Source organism: Salmo salar, chromosome 14 (assembly GCF_965601325.2).
Source record: "Salmo salar chromosome 14, fSalSal1, whole genome shotgun sequence".
Lineage (NCBI taxonomy): Eukaryota > Metazoa > Chordata > Actinopteri > Salmoniformes > Salmonidae > Salmo > Salmo salar.
Window position 1 is genome coordinate 104,403,612 of NC_138304.1, and position 21,129 is coordinate 104,424,740.

A 21,129-nucleotide genomic window follows, 5' to 3' on the forward strand; every position below is an offset into this window, starting at 1 on the left:
CTGCTCCAATGGAATATACTGCTCCAATGCCATATACTGCTCCAATGAAATATACTGGTCCAATGAAATATACTGCTCCAATGCAATATACTGCTCCAATGAAATATACTGCTCCAATGCAATATCCTGCTCCAATGCAATATTCTGCTCCAATATAATATACTGCTCCACTGAAATATACTGCTCCAATGAAATATACTGCTCCAATGAAATATACTGCTCCAATGCAATATTCTGCTCCAATGCAATATTCTGCTCCAATGAAATATACTGCTCCAATGAAATATACTGCTCCAATGAAATATACTGCTCCAATGAAATATTCTGCTCCAATGCAATATACTGCTCCAATGAAATATACTGCTCCAATGAAATATACTGCTCCAATGCAATATACTGCTCCAATGAAATATACTGCTCCAATACAATATTCTGCTCCAATGATGTCCTGCGTTCCATTAAGACAACAAGAACTCACACGTCCTTTGAAATATACTTATTCATGTCACTGAGGGAGAGAGGGGAATGTATAACGTTTACATTCTGTCTGGATATGTTATTGCCAGCCATCGGGGATCCTTTGGGAGGAGAAGAGACACAGTCTGGTTACGAGTCGAGGTGACAGCCGTGAGTTGGAGACGACTGAGCAATCTGGGGCAGAGGTCAGGTTAGATGAAGTGAGGAAGAACATGTATCACTAATCTTCTGGATAGCAACAGAGGTGTATTGTATTAAGGAGGGGCTCAAGCGTAGGAGAAAGGGTTAAATATCAGTGCTTGTGTGAATATGTCCTTTGTCTTATGTATCGATACATTTGGGGGAATAAACTTGGCTTGAGCTTTATTAAGCATCCGTGAGTTTTCAATAGGTTCATTTAGAACATAACAAAACAGAGGCAAACAATGTATTTCACTTGAAAAATGAATGGAGAGACTCACACTCTAGGAGCTCAGATGCAATAATTTAATAACCTAATAACCAACGTTTCGACAGACAAGCTGTCTTCATCAGGGTATAATGACAAACACTGCTGGGTGACTAGTTCATATAGTGTCAAAGGGCACACACAGGTGTCTGTGACCTGATATCATTGGTTAATATGTTAAAATAGCATCCAAAAAAACAATGTGTTAATATTTGTTCTAAATATGTTTTGAAAATCTATTATAATAACAATATATTCACATAAATGAATCTGTACATTCTGCACCATAATTCATAAGATCATTTAATTTCAGAGTGCAAAAATAAGACAATTCTACAATTTTCTGATGGTATGTCGGTGTTTCATTGCACCCGAAACCCAAAACAAAACAAAACAACACTCTTACAGAAATACCAGATGATCACATAGATAAATACAACTAACAGTGTCATTGTACTGGTGTGGTGTTTGTGTAATGATCAAGAGACATTGCAGACAATTTCAGATACAGTATATTCCTGGATGTCCTTAAAACGGTTCCTTTGCGCCATAACCTAAAAGGGTTATGGTCAATCGCATTTCAATTCGGTAAATTCAGGTACCCATTTATAAACAGTTTTTTTTTTTCTCCAATTCTTAAACTTCCTGAATTGACTGAATTAAAATGGAATTGACCTCAAACATTTTTTAGGATCAATCATTTTGGATGTTTACTCTACTTTTGTTTTATTCTCCAGTGTAGTTTTGTCCCATATGATGTTGGCTGTGTGGTAATTCTATGACATTTTCGTAGTAAACATCTGAACTTTGGCTGAGACTGTGTCGACTTCTGCTCCGTAGACGTTTTTGTCGCAGCAACATCTCTGGATGAGTTTGAACAGGGCCGTGCCTGGCACCACCAGACTGGGGATTCCTGCCAGGATAAAGATGATGACGTAAATCCAAGCAGGATACTCCAACACCTCCAGAGTAGGGAAGTCATCCTGCAGGGTCACAGAGATGAGAAACGAGTCCGTGAGAAGGACGCTCTAGCATGCTACACCTTGGTGGTGGATGAGGGGGAGATTCTCCTCTTACAGCGTTTGACATTTAGAAAAGTACTATATAAATGCTATCAAAATGATATCAGTTATTATTATTCATATCTAGAAAGAAAGAATTGACGACTATATGTGACCAGGTAGACAGTTAGTTCCCCTTGACTCCTGTTTCAATCCAAGTAGTAGTCTAGCAACACCTAGTGTTCAGTCACACAATAGGTTATCATCTGGGAGGGATTAGACCTTGGGTCAATATTCATTAAGTGTCTCAGAGTAGGAGTACAGATCTAGGATCAGGTCCTTCCTGTCCATGTTATCGTGTTCGTTGTGATCTCAAAAGGTAAAACTGATCATTGATCAGTAATCCTACTCTGAGACGCTTTATCAATATGGCAATCAGATTTAAACGTAGTGGAGAAACATTACCGAGCTTGGATTCCAGGCGATGTAGGTGACGTTGGAGCTGACTTTGGTGACGAAGTAGAAGACGAAGATTACTAAGACGATTAAAGGGCTGACGAACCTCCAGGTCACCTGCCAGAACAGGTTGGGCTTGTGACCAATCATGAACTCTATGTCCTTGTTAAACCTGTAGAAGAAGACTTAATTAACTCATGGAAGAAGGACATTTGTCACCTGCTGTACTCAACCCCTTCTGATACAGACAAATACACACACAGTTGGAGAGGCTGGGGGGGGGGGGGGGGGACGAGGAGAGACAAAATGAATGCATCAATTTCAGACCTCTCTTGAACTGATCACTGTTTGACGCTCATCAGGAATACAAGCAATTAGGTGCAGCATTAACCTTTGGTTACTACATCACACGCCAACTTTGTAGCCTCGTTAAACCAGCCTTATCTTGGAATCTCACATTTTGTTTCACTTCACGTATCAAGAGAAGTGGAACAGAACATGAGCTTGCAAGATCAGGCTGGGTTAATGAGGCTACCAACTTTGGCATCATTAATAAGATGGACATACATTAGTTAGTTAGCTGTTGCCCAAAATGCACAGCTACTTGGATTGATTTCTGTGGTGGCTAATGCCTCAAAACGTTGGGGTGGATCGGGGAGGAAGAGGAGGTGAACACTCACCTGTCTATGCCATAGATGTAGACCACAGCTATCATCTCACAGAAGGCTATGACTAGGAGAGGGATGGAGCCGGCAAAGCTGTCGAACAGAGCCAGCCAGTAGTTACCAGAACTCTGAGCGAATATCAGGGCAATGATGAATGACACCAGACAGACAATACCTGAAACAGAAGACACATAAACGCTAAGTTATTTCTTCAAGGCACATTTGACCAGTGGTCTTCATCTTTAGTCCTGGAGAGCTACTGCATGTGCAGGTGTTTGTTCCAGCCCAGCACTAAGCTCACCAGGACAGGAGATGGAGATCCCTGCATTGGAAATGTATATTGCGCCATGCGTCCAATGATAAAGGGTCTCAATTGATTCGAGCAAAGTTATTTACCAGTGATCGCCTCCTTAGGCCACCATTTAGGGAAGATGTTGAGATCCTGAAGGGGCACCACCGTGCCTTCTATGCTGCCAAACATAGTGGACAGTCCCAGACAGAAGAGCATGATGAAGAACAGGATGGACCAGAGAGGAGAGACAGGCATCTTGGTGATGGCCTCTGTGAACACGATGAAGGCCAGACCAGTTCCCTCCACACCCTATTGGAAGACAATGACTCACCATCAGGGCAAACATGACTAAAAACAGATCCATAGATAAACAGTAAAGGGTTTAGCATTACTATTCTCCATGTTGGCACCAAATGTGCCGTGATTAACATGTCGGCAATTGAAATGGGATGAAAGGCTTTTGATGTCTGGTGACCGACCATATATCACTGAGAAAGTTTACAATTTCAATACCTGACTGAGGGAAAGTTTAACGTTTCAATACCTGACTGGGGAAAGTTTGACGTTTCAATACCTGACTGAGGAAAGTTTGCAAGTCGCAGGTTTTGAGGTCCAGACTCTGGATGATCTCTGGGAAGGTGCCGTTTAGATTCTGTAGGGATTCTGCATAGTTGCCTTCTGTTATGTTGCCCTCAGGAAGGTTGACAGCATTCAGCAGGGCCAAGATGTTTCTGGATGGGACAACACACAGAGCCAGTAAGGTTGAGATGGAGGTAGGTCGAGTACGAACTGTTTATCAGGTTTAACCATTTGCCCAACAATAATACACAACACAACAATAATACACAACACAACAATAGTACACAGCACATCAATAATACACAACAATAATACACAACACAACAATAATACACAACAAAACAATAATACACAACACAACACATCAATAATACACAACACAACAATAATACACAACAATAATCAATAATACACAACACAACAATAGTACACAGCACATCAATAATACACAACAATAATACACAACACAACAATAATACACAACACAACAATAATACACAACAAAACAATAATACACAACACAACAATAATCAACAATACACAACACATCAATAATACACAACACAACAATAATACACAACACAACAATAATCAACAATACACAACACAACAATAATACACAACAAAACAATAATACACAACAAAACAATAATACACAACACAACAATAATCAACAATACACAACACATCAATAATACACAACAATAATACACAACACAACAATAATACACAACAAAACAATAATACACAACACAACAATAGTACACAGCACATCAATAATACACAACAATAATACACAACACAACAATAATACACAACACAACAATAATACACAGCACATCAATAATACACAACAATAATACACAACACAACAATAATACACAACACAACAATAATACACAACACAACACATCAATAATACACAACACATCAATAATACACAACACAACACATCAATAATACACAACACAACAATAATACACAACACAACAATAATACATAACAATAATACACAACACATCAATAATACACAACACAACAATAATACACAACACAACAATAATACACAACAATAATACACAACACAACAATAATACACAACAATAATACACAACAATAATACACAAGACAACAATAATCAATAATACACAACACAACAATAATACACAACACATCAATAATACACAACACAACAATAATACACAACACAACAATAATACACAACACAACAGTAATACAAAACAATAATCAATAATACACAACACAACAATAATCAATAATACACAACAATAATACACCATACCACAAGGCCACTACGTGCTAGAATTCGCTAGCAATGCACAGTGCAGAATATCAAGACAAGCAAAACAGCATAACGAAATGATCGTTGTTTTGAGACAGTTCTGTCCGTCCATTCAGTGCCGTTTTTCCCCCCCCCAGACACAGACTAAACCTAATCCTGGCCTAAAAAAAGCCTGAATGAAAACACGTACCCTTCGAGACAGTCGTCAAACCTCTCTGTGGCCCTGAAGCCTATGATGGAGTAGATGACTGTAGCAGCGTAGACTGATGTGAAGCCATTGATGATGGAGATGATCACGGCGTCCTGCTCACAGTTGTTGCTGGAGAAACAGAAGAGTGGAGTCCATTGAAGAGTCGAGATAGATTCGTCTGTCATTATGTGTAAATATAGGCTTGAGTCCCAAATGGGATCCTATTCCCTACTACATAGTGAACTCTTTTTGACCAGGTCTTATAGGGCTCTGGTCAAAACCAGTGCAGTATGTAGTAAGGAATAGGATCCCATTTGGGACGAAGTCGTCGATAAATCTTTGGTCACTTACTGTACAGAGTTGTAGCTGGAGAAGGAGATGAGACCTCCAAAGGCCAAGGAGAAAGAGTAGAACACCTGCGCACCTGCATCCAGCCAGGTAGACGGGTTCATCAACTCATTTAGCTATGAGAAGACAATCATCAATGTATACCGCCACACAACAAAGGGATCTCATGCCTGAAAACATCTGAGAAACTTCGATTTTGGGTTGAACTATCACTTTGAGAGGAAAATACTTACATCAGGTGTGAAGAGGAACTTTATTCCATCCAGAGAACCTTTGAGAGTCAGTCCTCTGATCAGGAAGATGGTGAGGACCACGTATGGCAGAGTGGACGTTATGTACACTGCCTGTGAAGACAGAGAGGGTAGAATCACCTCGTCATCGATGAGTCGAACTTTGCACTGCATTTCTATCCAATGAAGAGCACTAAAATGTAAAATAAATACCATATTGTGGAAAACACGTCCAACTAAGTCTAGAATCCTGTCTGAATGGAACCAGAAAAGATGGTGCATCGTACCTTGCCAGTGGTCTCAATGGGACTGGGCATCGTACCTTGCCAGTGGTCTCAATGGGACTGGGTATCGTACCTTGCCAGTGGTCTCAATGGGACGGGGTATCGTACCTTGCCAGTGGTCTCAATGGGACTGGGCATCGTACCTTGCCAGTGGTCTCAATGGGACTGGGTATCGTACCTTGCCAGTGGTCTCAATGGGACTGGGTATCGTACCTTGCCAGTGGTCTCAATGGGACTGGGTATCGTACCTTGGCAGTGGTCTCAATGGGACTGGGTATCGTACCTTGCCAGTGGTCTCAATGGGACTGGGTATCGTACCTTTCCAGTGGTCTCAATGGGACTGGGTATCGTACCTTGCCAGTGGTCTCAATGGGACCTGGTATCGTACCTTGCCAGTGGTCTCAATGGGACTGGGTATCGTACCTTGCCAGTGGTCTCAATTCCACGAAGGCAGCAGACGTACAACAGCAGCCAGGCACACAGTAGACACAACACCATCCACCACTGCAGTCCTCCAGAGTCCCCAATGGATGTGGACGTGTTGAGTGTGTCTCTGTACCAGAAATAATCCACTGGGGAACTCCGGGCGCATTCTGAGACCAGACCTACAGGGGGCAGCAAAAACACTGTTAAACCCAAAGGCCAGTCCAGCAGCATTTAGCCTGATATTGACTTCTGTAGATCCAACTAGATTCCTCATTTAGGGACCCTGAACATTTCATCATTAGACCCCTTTTGAGGTCTTAAAAACATTTGAGAAAATTAGATTTTGTAGTTAACAGTGACTTTAAATCCATGCAGAATATGAACATACCTGTCAGGTTTGCATTGACAGGACACTGACTCCATGGCAGAGGGTTCTGGAAGGAGTTGAAAAAGTACCACATCACCCAGGCGATTATAGTGTTGTAGTACATACCCACCAGGAAGGAGACTAACAAGGAAGCGATGCCTGTAGGACACAATCATTCCAGATATCACCAGGTATCAGTGGTGCCTGAGGCAAAAGGAGGCTAATCGGAGTAGCAATAGAAGGACTGGCTCATTGTAATGTCTGTCATGGAATCGATGGAACGGAGTCAAACACGTGGTTTCTATTTGTTTGATGTGTTTGATACCGTTCCATACGTTCCGTTCCAGCCATTACAATGAGCCCGTCCTCCTGGGACTCTGGTCAAAATAGTTCACTTTGTAGGGAATAGGATGCCATTTTGGATGAAGGCCATAAGAAGGAGAAAATAGATACATAAATATGATTACCTCACTTCGAAGACTGCAGAACTTTCTTTTTGACGTTGGACGTTTAACTACATACTTCTCTAACAACAGTACACAGGGTTTTTCTATTGTTTCTGTTTGACTCACCAACACCTGTCAGATATGGGTTAATGGCCGTCCACACTCCCACACTGCCGCTCCTTAGACGCTGTCCGATAGCAAACTCCAGGTGCAGCAGTGGAATCCCCTCCAGAACCAGCAGGATCAGGAATGGGATCATAAACGCTCCTGGGAATGTTAGATAGGAAATCGGAATGACAGGTATCAAAAAAAAACTAAAATGGAAAAAGAGAGGTATCATAAAAACACAGGGGGAGACCCAGACACAGGGGGAGACCCAGACACAGGGGGAGACCCAGACACAGGGGGAGACCCAGACACAGGGGGAGACCCAGACACAGGGGGAGACCCAGACACAGGGGGAGACCCAGACACAGGGGGAGACCCAGACACAGGGGGAAATGGTAGGTCCGAGTCCAAACAGTACCAGGGGATAGGCGATAGTTCGTAAACTAGGTCCGAGTCCAAACAGTACCAGGGGATAGGCGATAGTTCGTAAACTAGGTCCGAGTCCAAACAGTACCAGGGGATAGGCGATAGTTCGTAAACTAGGTCCGAGTCCAAACAGTACCAGGGGATAGGCGATAGTTCGTAAACTAGGTCCGAGTCCAAACAGTACCAGAGTTGGTCTGATTGTGCCCTCTGATGTCACCGGCCTCCCCGTTGCTCACGGGAACAATAGAGGAGCGATTGAAGACAAAACAGGAAAGACCCCCCCCCCCTCCCACCCCCCACATGTCAGAGGACTCCTGGACGTTTTATTGAGATGTCTTTTTGTGACGTCAAAATCAAATCAAATCAAATCAAAATCTAATTGTATTTGTCACGTACACATGGTTAGCAGATGTTAATGCGAGTGTAGTGAAATGCTTGTGCTTCTAGTTCCCGACCGTGCAGTAATATCTAACAAGTAATCTAACAATTTCACAACTGCCTTATACACACAAGTGTAAAGGAATGAATGAGAATATGTACATATAAATATATGGATGAGCGATGGCCGAATGGCATAGGCAAGATGCGGTAGATGGTATAGAGTACAGTATATACATATGAGATGAGTAATGTAGGGTATGTTATATAAAACATTATATAAAGTGGCATTGTTTAAAGTGGCTAGTGATACATTTATTACATCCAATTATTAATTATTAAAGTGGCTAGAGATTTGAGTCAGTATGTTGGCAGCAGCCACTAAATGTTAGTGATGGCTGTTTAACAGTCTGATGGCCTTGAGATAGAAGCTGTTTTTCAGTCTCTCGGTCCCTGCTTTGATGCACCTGTACTGACCTCGCCTTCTGGATGATCGCGGGGTGAACAGACAGTGGCTCGGGTGGTTGTTGTCCTTACCAATCTGGTGATACATGAGGTTCTAGGAAGGCTGGAGAAGGTATTTTAAAGACAGGAGTTCCCAGATATGAAACTCCCTGGCTTCCACTTAGCCTGGGTTGCGGTAAGCATGGCAAAACATTGTGGAACGTTCAAGACACAAGTAGGTTTTGTACAACAGATTTGCCACTCTGACATCTACATTTTATCGATGATAAATTGAATGCACAGAGATACCGTGACGAAATCCTGAGACCCATTGTCGTGCCATTCATCCGCCGCCATCACCTCATGTTTCAGCATGATATCGCACGGCCCCATGTTGCAAGGATCTGTACACAATTCCTGGAAGCTGAAAATGTCCCAGTTCTTCCTTGGCCTGCATACTCACCAGACATGTCACCCATTGAGCATGTTTGGGATGCTCTGGATCGACGTACGACAGCGTGTTCCAGTTCCCGCCAATATCTAGCAACTTCACACAGCCATTGTAGAGGAGTGGGAGAACATTCCACAGGCCACAATCAACAGCCTGATCAACTCTATGTGAAGGAGATGTGTCACGCTGCATGAGGCAAATGGTGGTCACACCAGATACTGACTGGTTTTCTGATCCGCGCCCCTACCTTATTTTCTTAAGGTATCTGTGACCAACAGATGCATATCTGTATTCCCAGTCATGTGAAATCCATAGATTAGGGCCTAATGAATTTATTTCAATTGACTGATTTCCTCATATGAACTGTAACTCAGTTACATCGTTGGAATTGTTGCGTGTTGCATTTATATTTTTGTTCAGTGTATTACTAATTTACAATTATGTGTAATAAATGTTACATTTTGTAGAGTACACAGTGTGAGGGAGTACCTTCTCTACTATCTCAGTTTCCTTCATTATGACATCACGGAGTGGTCTAATTGTCTGTCAGGACTCTGAGGAGTCCTTCATTATGACATCACGGAGTGGTCTAATTGTCTATCAGGACTCTGAGGAGTTTCCTTCATTATGACATCACGGAGTGATCTAATTGTCTGTCAGGACTCTGAGGAGTTTCCTTCATTATGACATCACGGAGTGATCTAATTGTCTGACAGGACTCTGAGGAGTTTCCTTCATTATGACATCACGGAGTGATCCAATAGGTTGTTATCAATAAAACGTCACAATAAAGGTGCAGGGCGTTCGATTTGTCCGCTGTGGTGCAAGGAGAACCGCAGCTTCGCTAAAACCATTGACAACTGCGTACCTGTTTCAAGGGATTGTTAAATACATTTTAACTATTTGGTTGTAATAACATCACCTCTTAAAGACCATAGTCAGAAACACACATTTCCGACTATTCCATGCAAAACAATTGTGCACATTTACAGTGCATTCAGAAAGTATTCATAACCCTTGACTTATTCCACATTTTGTTGTGTTACAGCCTGAATTCAAAATGGATAAAAAGCTATTTGTTTTCTTACCCATCTACACACAATACCGCGTAATGATGAAGTGCAAACATGTTTTTAGAATTTAGTCTTTCTGGTTAAGTCTTTCTGGTTTTTAGAATTCAGTCTTTCTGGTTAAGTCTCTAAGAGATTTGCACACCTGGAATGTACAATATTTGCCCATTATTCTTCAAGCTCTGTCATTGCTAGACAACCATTTTCAAATCTTGTCATATCTTTTCAATCATATTTAAGTCAAAGCTGTAACTCGGCTGCTCAGGAACATTCATTGTCTTCTTGGTAAGCAACTCCAGTGTAGATTTGGCCTTATTTTTTTGTGTTATTGTCCAGCTGAAATGTGAATTCATCTCCCAGTGTCTGGTGGAAAGCCGACTGAACCAGGTTTTCCTCTAGGATTTTGCCTGTGCTGAGATCCATTCCATTTATTTCTTATCCTGAAAAACTCCCCAGTCCTTAACGATTATAAGCATACCCATAGACTGATGCAGATTTTTGCTAAATCTTATCTATTTTAGCTAACTTCCTAAAAAAATGTATTGTAGTAAGATATGTTATTTATTTTGGGATATGTATAGAGAGTATGTCCACATCACAATCAGACCATTTTATTGATAAACTACACAGTAATGTAAAAGTTGTACTTTTTAGCAATCCAATAATATGGTACACTTATCATAATTTGGTTTTAATCCAGAGAGGTTAGAAAAAGTATCTAGATCCTCTATGAGGCTGTGGAGGGATTCTAATTCTAAAAGTATCTAGATCCTCTATGAGGCTGTGGAGGGATTCTAATTCTAAAAGTATCTAGATCCTCTATGAGGCTGTGGAGGGATTCTAATTCTAAAAGTATCTAGATCCTCTATGAGGCTGTGGAGGGATTCTAATTCTAAAAGTATCTAGATCCTCTATGAGGCTGTGGAGGGATTCTAATTCTAAAAGTATCTAGATCCTCTATGAGGCTGTGGAGGGATTCTAATTCTAAAAGTATCTAGATCCTCTATGAGGCTGTGGAGGGATTCTAATTCTAAAAGTATCTAGATCCTCTATGAGGCTGTGGAGGGATTCTAATTCTAAAAGTATCTAGATCCTCTATGAGGCTGTGGAGGGATTCTAATTCTAAAAGTATCTAGATCTTCTATGAGGCTGTGGAGGGATTCTAATTCTAAAAGTATCTAGATCCTCTATGAGGCTGTGGAGGGATTCTAATTCTAAAAGTATCTAGACCATCTATGAGGCTGTGGAGGGATTCTAATTCTAAAAGTATCTAGATCCTCTATGAGGCTGTGGAGGGATTCTAATTCTAAAAGTATCTAGATCCTCTATGAGGCTGTGGAGGGATTCTAATTCTAAAAGTATCTAGATCCTCTATGAGGCTGTGGAGGGATTCTAATTCTAAAAGTATCTAGATCCTCTATGAGGCTGTGGAGGGATTCTAATTCTAAAAGTATCTAGATCCTCTATGAGGCTGTGGAGGGATTCTAATTCTAAAAGTATCTAGATCCTCTATGAGGCTGTGGAGGGATTCTAATTCTAAAAGTATCTAGATCCTCTATGAGGCTGTGGAGGGATTCTAATTCTAAAAGTATCTAGATCCTCTATGAGGCTGTGGAGGGATTCTAATTCTAAAAGTATCTAGATCCTCTATGAGGCTGTGGAGGGATTCTAATTCTAAAAGTATCTAGATCCTCTATGAGGCTGTGGAGGGATTCTAATTCTAAAAGTATCTAGATCCTCTATGAGGCTGTGGAGGGATTCTAATTCTAAAAGTATCTAGATCCTCTATGAGGCTGTGGAGGGATTCTAATTCTAAAAGTATCTAGATCCTCTATGAGGCTGTGGAGGGATTCTAATTCTAAAAGTATCTAGATCCTCTATGAGGCTGTGGAGGGATTCTAATTCTAAAAGTATCTAGATCCTCTATGAGGCTGTGGAGGGATTCTAATTCTAAAAGTAATCTAGATCCTCTATGAGGCTGTGGAGGGATTCTAATTGTGAATTTTAAAGAAAATATGAATCATCAGCGTACAATGACACCTTTGTTTTAAAACCCCTGAATTTCTAACCCCTTGATGTTATTGTTGGATCTGATTTTAACAGCTAATATTTCGATGGCCATAATAAATACATATGCCAATAGTGTTTTACTCCTCTTGACAGTTTAATACTTTCAGAGAAGTAGGCAGTATTTACTATTTTACACCCAGGGTAACTATACAAAACTTTAAAACATTTTATAAGAGATTCTCCAAAATTGAAATATTCCAGGCATTTATATATAAATTCCAGTCGTACTTTATCAAAAGCCTTTTCAAAGTCAGCTATGAATACAATGCCTAGTTTCCAGGATTTTTCAGTGTTATATTGTTTCCAGTTCTTGCCTTATATTTTCTCCAATTTTATCGTCCATGTAAAAAATGTCCAATATCCTCGCCCACGTGGAAATTCTGTAAGAGTAATGTATATGCCAATTATTTGATGATTTTACATATTTTTAAGTTGTTACATTTGAAAAGGATTATGATTGAAATGATCTCACAACCGAACCTGAAGATTTCAGGGATAAAGGTTAATCCAAAGTGCATACTTATCACAATGCACTAGCCTTGACCTAAAGGTGGGTCCTCACCCACTGATTAGGAAACACTAGTGTTGACTAAGATTGATTAACTCTGGTGTTGGAGGGACAGGGTTGATTAACTCTGGTGTTGGAGGGACAGGGTTGATTAACTCTGGTGTTGGGAGGGACACAGGGTTGATTAACTCTGGTGTTGGAGGGACAGGGTTGATTAACTCTGGTGTTGGAGGGACAGGGTTGATTAACTCTGGTGTTGGAGGGACACAGGGTTGATTAACTCTGGTGTTGGAGGGACACAGGGTTGATTAACTCTGGTGTTGGAGGGACAGGGTTGATTAACTCTGGTGTTGGAGGGACAGGGTTGATTAACTCTGGTGTTGGAGGGACACAGGGTTGATTAACTCTGGTGTTGGAGGGACAGGATTGATTAACTCTGGTGTTGGAGGGACAGAATTGATTAACTCTGGTGTTGGACGGACACAGGGTTGATTAACTCTGGTGTTGGAGGGACAGGGTTGATTAACTCTGGTGTTGGAGGGACAGGGTTGATTAATTCTGGTGTTGGAGGGACAGGGTTGATTAACTCTGCTGTTGGAGGGAAACAGGAGTGATTAACTCTGGTGTTGGAGGGACAGGGTTGATTAACTCTGGTGTTGGAGGGACAGGTTTGATTAACTCTGGTGTTGGAGGGACAGGATTGATTAACTCTGGTGTTTGAAGGACAGGCTTGATTAACTATGGTGTTGGAGGGACACAGGGTTGATTAACTCTGGTGTTGGAGGGACACAGGATTGATTAACTGCAGGGACATCGCATCGCTGAAGACCTCGGGCTGATGTGCGTCGCTGGAGACTCTGGGAGCGTCGGACTGGAGGGGGACTCTGGCTGCACCGGTTCCGGACTGTGGGCCGTCTCTGTCGGTTCCGGACTGTGGGCCGTCTCTGTCGGTTCCGGACTGTGGGCCGTCTCTGTCGGTTCCGGACTGTGGGCCATCTCTGCCGGTTCCGGAGTGTGGGCCGTCTCTGCAGGCTCCGGACTGTGGGCCATCTCTAGACGGGGCACTGTCGCCGGAAGCTCTGGACGGGGCACTGTTGCCGGACACTCTAGATGGGGCACTGTTGCCGGACACTCTGAACAGGGCACTGTTGCCGGAAGCGCTGGACGGGGATTGTGCACTGAAGGCCTGATGCGTGGGGCTGGCTTAGGAGGCGCCAGACTAGGGACACGCACCACAGGGCTAGTGCGAGGAGCAGGAGCAGGACGAGCTGGACTGGGCTGACGCACTGGAGGACTGGTGCGTGGTGCTGGCGCCAGACTAGAGACACGCACCTCAGGGCTAGTGCGAGGAGCAGGAACTGGATACACCGGGCCATGAGTAGGCACTGGAGGTCTGGAGCGCACCTCCTGCACAACCCGTCCTGGATGGATGGTAATAGTAACCCTGTATGAGCGGAATGCTGGCACAGGGCTAACTGGGCTGTGCAGAGGCCTGATGGCTGCCGTGCATAGAGCAGGCGTAGGGGAGCCTGGGCCTTGGAGGCGCACTGGTGGCCAGATGTGCTGCGCAGGCATCCTCCTTCCAGGCTGGATGCCCACTCTAGCACGGCACTTGCGAGGGGCTGGTATCGCTCGCACCGGACTGTGCGTACGCATGGGCGAGATCGTGCGCACTCCCGCATACACCGGCGCTCTCCTCTCCACACGCTCCCCATAATAAGCACGGGGAGTTGGCTTAGGGCTCACCCTTGGCCCAGCCAATCTACCCATGTGCCCCCCCCCAAAAAAAAAAATATTGGGGGTGCCTCTCCGGCTTCCTTGCTAGCCGTGTCCCAGCATAGCGTTCTCTGTCCTCTCCAGCCTTCCTCCATGGTCCTTCTCCCGCTAGTATCTGCTCCCAAGTCCAAAACTCCTTAAAGCTCTGCTGCTGCTCCTTCCTCCGCTGCTTGGCCCGTTGGTGGTGGGTAGTTCTGTCACGGGCGTCGTAGTGATTGGACCAAAATGCAGCGGGAATGTGTATGCTCATATTTTCTTTTATTAAAGAAACGAAACAAAAACACAAGAAAAAAAAGAACGACGAAAACAGTCCTGTCAGGCACACAGCTAAACAGAAAACAACTACCCACAAAACCCATAGAAAAACACCCCTACTAAATAGGACCTTCAATTAGAGGCAACGAGGAACAGCTGCCTCCAATTGAAGGTCAAAACAATAAACTAGACGTAGAAATAGAAAAAATAGAAAATAGAACATAGAAATATAAAACATAGAACACAACCCAAAAACCCTGACAACACAAAACAAACACACCCCTGCCACGTCCTGACCAAACTACAATCACAAATAACCCCTATTACTGGTCAGGACGTGACACTTCTTCACCTGCGGGATGGTGTGAGACGAGCCACCCAGACAGCTGATGGAAACTGTGGGTTTTTTGCACAACTGAATCATTTCCACATGAACTGTTGATGCTATAAAATACTGTGTATTTAGTAACAGCATCTGTTCAGTATTCACATACAGTATAAGAGTGTTAGATCATAGTTCACCCAAATCACCCTAAATGGTGGTGGTAAACTCATCATAACGCTTTCTGTTTTTATGAGGGGGAGGGTTTTAACTGGGTACTTTTCCCTGCCTCCTCTCCCAGAGAGATAATGTACTTCACTGTAAGAGAGATAATGTACTTCACTGTAAGAGAGATAATGTACTTCACTGTAAGACTATCCTGTCAGATGTATTTTGAGGGATAAACTTGCCAAACGAGATCAACGAGGACTTAAATGTTTTGCATAGCCAGCTGTGAGATATTTGTATTTTGAAAAAAATATATATATAAATAAAAAAAATAAAAAAAAATAAAAAAAAAATATATATATATATATATATATATATATAAAACAAAAAAACGATTTGTAATTTAATTTCAAATATTTAGAACTAGTGTTCTTAGCTAGAATCATTGGTAATAATCTACATAACATCTGGGCCTTTTATCCTTTAACTGAATTCTCTGAATTCCTATGACTGAATAACTAGTGATTAAAATAGATCAACTAGTGTTAGTGTACATTCACATTCGTCTCTTTTAATAAGATATTGTTTTAAAGCTCTATGTGATTTCTACAGTTCCAATTTGATAACGCTCCAGAAATGTAGTTATTGAAACATTTCAAGCTCTTGAAATTAATTGCTATGTTACAGTTACCTGAACCATTCCTACAGTAGGAGTCATTACAGTAGAGCCTATGTAGGAGTCATTACAGTAGGGCCTATGTAGGAGTCATTACAATAGGGCCTATGTAGGAGTCATTACAATAGGGCCTATGTAGGAGTCATTACAGTAGGGACCTATGTAGGAGTCATTACAGTAGGGACCTATGTAGGAGTCATTACAGTAGACATATGTAGGAGTCATTACAGCAGGCCTATGTAGGAGTCATTACAGTAGACCTATGTAGGAGTCATAACAGTAGGGCCTGTGTAGGAGTCATTACAGTAGGGCCTATGTAGGAGTCATTACAGTAGGGCCTATGTAGGAGTCATTACAGTAGGGACCTATGTAGGAGTCATTACAGTAGACATATGTAGGAGTCATTACAGCAGGCCTATGTAGGAGTCATAACAGTAGACCTATGTAGGAGTCATTACAGTAGACGTATGTAGGAGTCATTACAGCAGGCCTATGTAGGAGTCATTACAGCAGGGCCTATGTAGGAGTCATTACAGTAGACATATGTAGGAGTCATTACAGTAGGGCCTATGTAGGAGTCATTACAGTAGACATATGTAGGAGTCATTACAGTAGGGCCTATGTAGGAGTCATTACAGTAGGGCCTATGTAGGAGTCATTACAGCAGGCCTATGTAGGAGTCATTACAGTAGGCCTATGTAGGAGTCATAACAGTAGGGCCTGTGTAGGAGTCATTACAGTAGGGCCTATGTAGGAGTCATTACAGTAGGCCTATGTAGGAGTCATTACAGTAGGGCCTGTGTAGGAGTCATTACAGTAGGCCTATGTAGGAGTCATTACAGTAGACCTGTGTAGGAGTCATAACAGTAGGCCTATGTAGGAGTCATTACAGTAGGGCCTGTGTAGGAGTCATTACAGTAGGCCTATGTAGGAGTCATTACAGTAGGCCTATGTAGGAGTCATTACAGTAGGGCCTGTGTAGGAGTCATTACAGTAGGCCTATGTAGGAGTCATTACAGTAGGGCCTGTGTAGGAGTCATTACAGTAGGCCTATGTAGGAGTCATTATTGTGCAGACCTAAGGGTAATCAACCAACCACAATAAAATACACTGTATCCGCAAAAAAATGTATTACTTTCAGCGTTTGTTCTTCTACTGAACCCTCACCCTTCACCCACACAAAGCTTCAAGGGCTGGTTTCCAAGACACAAAATAAACCTAGTCTTGGACTAAAAAGCACTGTCAATTAAAATGCCCCATTGAACATGTTATATAGTCCAGGACTGGGCTTAATCTGTGTCTGGGAAACCAGCCCCAACTGTATAGCATAACCTACCTCCTCCATGGCTCTGACACAGGTAAGGGAACCTCCACACGTTCCCCAGCCCCACACAGAAGCCCACACAGGTCAGCATGTACTGGGTCTTGTTGTCCCATTTGGGCCTGTCCCCAGCCTCCTCCTTCTCCATCCTCTCCAGCTCCTGGTGGGATGGGATCCTGTCATCCAGACCTGGGTTGGGGAGCTTGGGGAATCTCATAGTGGCCGGCTGGCAGGCTGTGGTGATCAGGAGGAGATCAGGTTTCAGCCTAGAGAAAGCAGGTAATATCCACTAAGTATCTGCTGCTCCCACAACAAGAGATGTTTCCTGAGTTGGTAGTCGTCATTCACAGAAAGAGACAGCAGAGGTGTGTGACAGTCGCTGGTGCCCTTTAGTCTCTCTCTCTCTCTCTCCCTCTCTCCCTCTCTCCCTCTCTCCCTCTCTATCTTCACTGGGGTATTATCTCTCTCTCTCTCTGTCTCTCTCTCTCTCTCTCTCTCTCTCTCCCTCTCCCTCTCTCTCTCTATCTTCACTGGGATATTATCTCTCTCTCTCTCTCTCTCTCTCCCTCTCTCTCCCTCTCTGTCTCTCTCTCTCTCTCTCTCTCTCTCTCTCTCTCTCCACTGGGGTATTATCTCTCTCTCTCCCCCTCTCCCCCTCTCTCTCTCTCTCTCTCTCTCTCTCTCTCTCTCTCTCTGCCTTCACTGGGGTATTATCTCTCTCTCTCTCTCTCTCTCTCTCTCTCTGCCTTCACTGGGGTATTATCTCTCTCTCTCTCTCTCTCTCTCTCTCTGCCTTCACTGGGGTATTATCTCTCTCTCTCTCTCTCTCTCTCTCTCTCTCTCTCTCTCTCTCTCTCTCTCTCTCTCTCTCTCTCTCTCTGCCTTCACTGGGGTATTATCTCTCTCTCTCTCTCGCTCTCTCTCTCTCTCTCTCTCTCTCTGTGTGGTGGGAATGAGTGGTACTGGTGAGCTCACCTTTTACCCATTGCTATCTGTGGTTCCATCTCTTGATCTGGTGACTATCCTCTATCAGCAAATAGATAGACATGGGAGATGGGATCTGGTGATAACTATCCTCTATCAGCAAATAGATAGACATGGGAGATGGGATCTGGTGATAACTATCCTCTATCAGCAAATAGATAGACATGGGAGATGGCGAGCAACAGGGGAACGTGTGTGTGTGTGTGTGTGTGTGTGTGTGTGTGTGTGTGTGTGTGTGTGTGTATTATTGTGTGTGTGTGTGTGTGTGTGCGTGTGCATTTATTGGGTGGATTAGGATTGGGTGAGATAAACCGTCCCAAATTAATGAATGACTGCCTTTTGAATCATTTACCTAAACATCATATGATTATCAAATACATGACCAATATGAGATGTTCTCTACAAAGTACAGATAAGATTGGAAAAGATAACCTTCAGATGATAAAGACTGAACACAAACAGTTCATCTTTGAATACTTCTAAATCAACACAGAGAATTCCATAACTGTTTTACAGTAAGTTTATGCAGTTCCACATACAGACGTTTTCAGTTGCCACACAATTATTCATATTTATATATATATATATATATATATATTTTGCATCACTTGTTAATCTTGATATTTCAGAAAATATACTGAATCTGTTTGAAAAATTCATGTTTTGTTATTGATGTATTAGAATTTATACTGTTATTGTTGATGTCATTATCTCACTTTTCTTTAGCAACAGCGGCTTCGTCCTTCATTCTAACGAAGGTTATTTCTATCGGATATCAATAGGCAAGTTATTGACAGACAAATCTTCACAACTGAAAAACACATATGGTAGTTAAATATTCCTTTACCTTTTGAATATCAATTTACAAGATCAGGAAATAAGAGAATGTACAATTCCGTGTTATACAAATGGTTAGTCCTTTATGGTGTTGTCAACAAGTGGACGTTTCCTATTCCAAGCTTACAGTAGGTTAAGAGACTTAGAGAATCTGTTGTTATCACTAACTCAAGCTAAAGCATGAAACACACAGAGAACCTCACCGCCGATAGGTAGGCGTACCTGCTGCATGCCGACCCGTTAGCGATGAACCTACAGATTCTACTTGTAGACTCGCAATGCTCGTCAGTGGCCAACAACTCGTCAGTGGCCAACAACTCGTCAGTGGCCAACAACTCGTCAGTGGCCAACAACTCGTCAGTGGCCAACACGTGGGGGAGCCAACAACAAAAAGGTACAGCCCGGGTAGCCAGTCACACTACAGACAGTATGAAGATACAGCACCAATCAAAAGTTTAGACACACCTACTCATTACAGTTTTTTTAGTTATTTTTTTTACTATTTTCAAAACTATAAAATGGACTTGGTCTTTTACCAAATATCTTCTGTGTACTGTACTGTTACAACCTGATCTGTTTCACCTGTCTTTGTGCCTGTCTCCACCCCCCCAACATGTGTCTTCCATCTCCCCCCATTATCTCCTGTGTATTTTCACCGGTGTTCTCTGTTTGTCTGTTGGCAGTTCGTTTTGTTCGTCAAGCCTAGCAGCGTTTTTTCCCCTCTAAAGTTCCTGTTTTTCTAGTTTTCCTGATTCTGACCATTCTGCCTGCTCTGACCCTGACCTCTGTCTACCCTGACCCTGACCATTCTGCCTGCTCTGACCCTGACCTCTGTCTACCCTGACCCTGACCATTCTGCCTGCTCTGACCCTGACCTCTGTCTACCCTGACCCTGACCTCTGTCTACCCTGACCCTGACCATTCTGCCTGCTCTGACCCTGACCTCTGTCTACCCTGACCCTGACCTCTGCCTGCTCTGACCCTGACCTCTGTCTACCCTGACCCTGACCTCTGTCTACCCTGACCTCTGTCTACCCTGACCCTGACCTCTGTCTACCCTGACCCTGACCTCTGTCTACCCTGACCCTGACCTCTGCCTGCCCTGACCTCTGTCTACCCTGACCTTGACCTCTGCCTGCTCTGACCCTGACCTCTGTCTACCCTGACCCTGACCTCTGTCTACCCTGACCTCTGTCTACCCTGACCCTGACCTCTGTCTACCCTGACCTCTGCCTGCCCTGACCTCTGTCTACCCTGACCTCTGTCTACCCTGACCTCTGTCGACCCTGACCCTGACCTCTGTCTACCCTGACCCTGACCTCTGCATACCCTGACCCTGAGCTCTGTCTACCCTGACCCTGAGCTTGCCTGCCGTCCTGTACCTTTTGGATTCTGATCTGGATTACTGCCCTTGACCTGTCATTTTGCCTGCCCCCTGTTCTAGTAATACACTTTTGTTACTTCAACACTGTCTGCATCTGGGTCTTTCCTAAAACGTGATAGTATACCCCCCCTACCTTGTTCTGGATTTCACAACTGTCCCAATTGATTTATCAAGAGTTGTTTGCTCTATTTTAATAATGCATTTTATTTACCTGTTATTTGTCCGGTTGAAAGAGCTGAGTGGTTCTGTTGTTTAGATGTCTGCTGTTACCACAGTTCTCTGCCCTCTTATTCTCTCTCAGTCACCCTGTCTCCCAGACAACTCAGATGCAACAGAGGATAACCCTGGGATTGTAAAGGATTTACTGGAGTGATTGTGTCTTTATTGGAGGACATGCCGTGCTGAAGCTAGAGGACATTGGATAAAAGCCCAATGTCTA

General features: G+C 43.1%; 1 protein-coding gene across 5 annotated transcripts; it reads right to left on the reverse strand.

Annotated features, from left to right (window-relative positions):
• Positions 1 to 949: 949 nt before the first annotated feature.
• Positions 950 to 21,048, reverse strand: slc6a19 (solute carrier family 6 member 19). 5 transcript variants are annotated; one of them, XM_045693628.2, is made up of 13 exons: positions 20,902 to 21,048; positions 17,501 to 17,751; positions 7,639 to 7,779; positions 7,088 to 7,225; positions 6,697 to 6,878; positions 5,993 to 6,103; positions 5,763 to 5,875; positions 5,412 to 5,540; positions 3,914 to 4,070; positions 3,444 to 3,648; positions 3,063 to 3,222; positions 2,392 to 2,554; positions 950 to 1,908 (listed from the first exon to the last, which is right to left on the reverse strand). In XM_045693628.2, the coding sequence occupies exons 2-13, from the start codon at positions 17,700 to 17,702 to the stop codon at positions 1,702 to 1,704; spliced, it is 1,908 nt and encodes a 635-aa protein (XP_045549584.1). In that variant the 5' UTR covers positions 17,703 to 17,751; positions 20,902 to 21,048; the 3' UTR covers positions 950 to 1,701.
• Between the last annotated feature and the right edge of the window lie 81 nt (positions 21,049 to 21,129).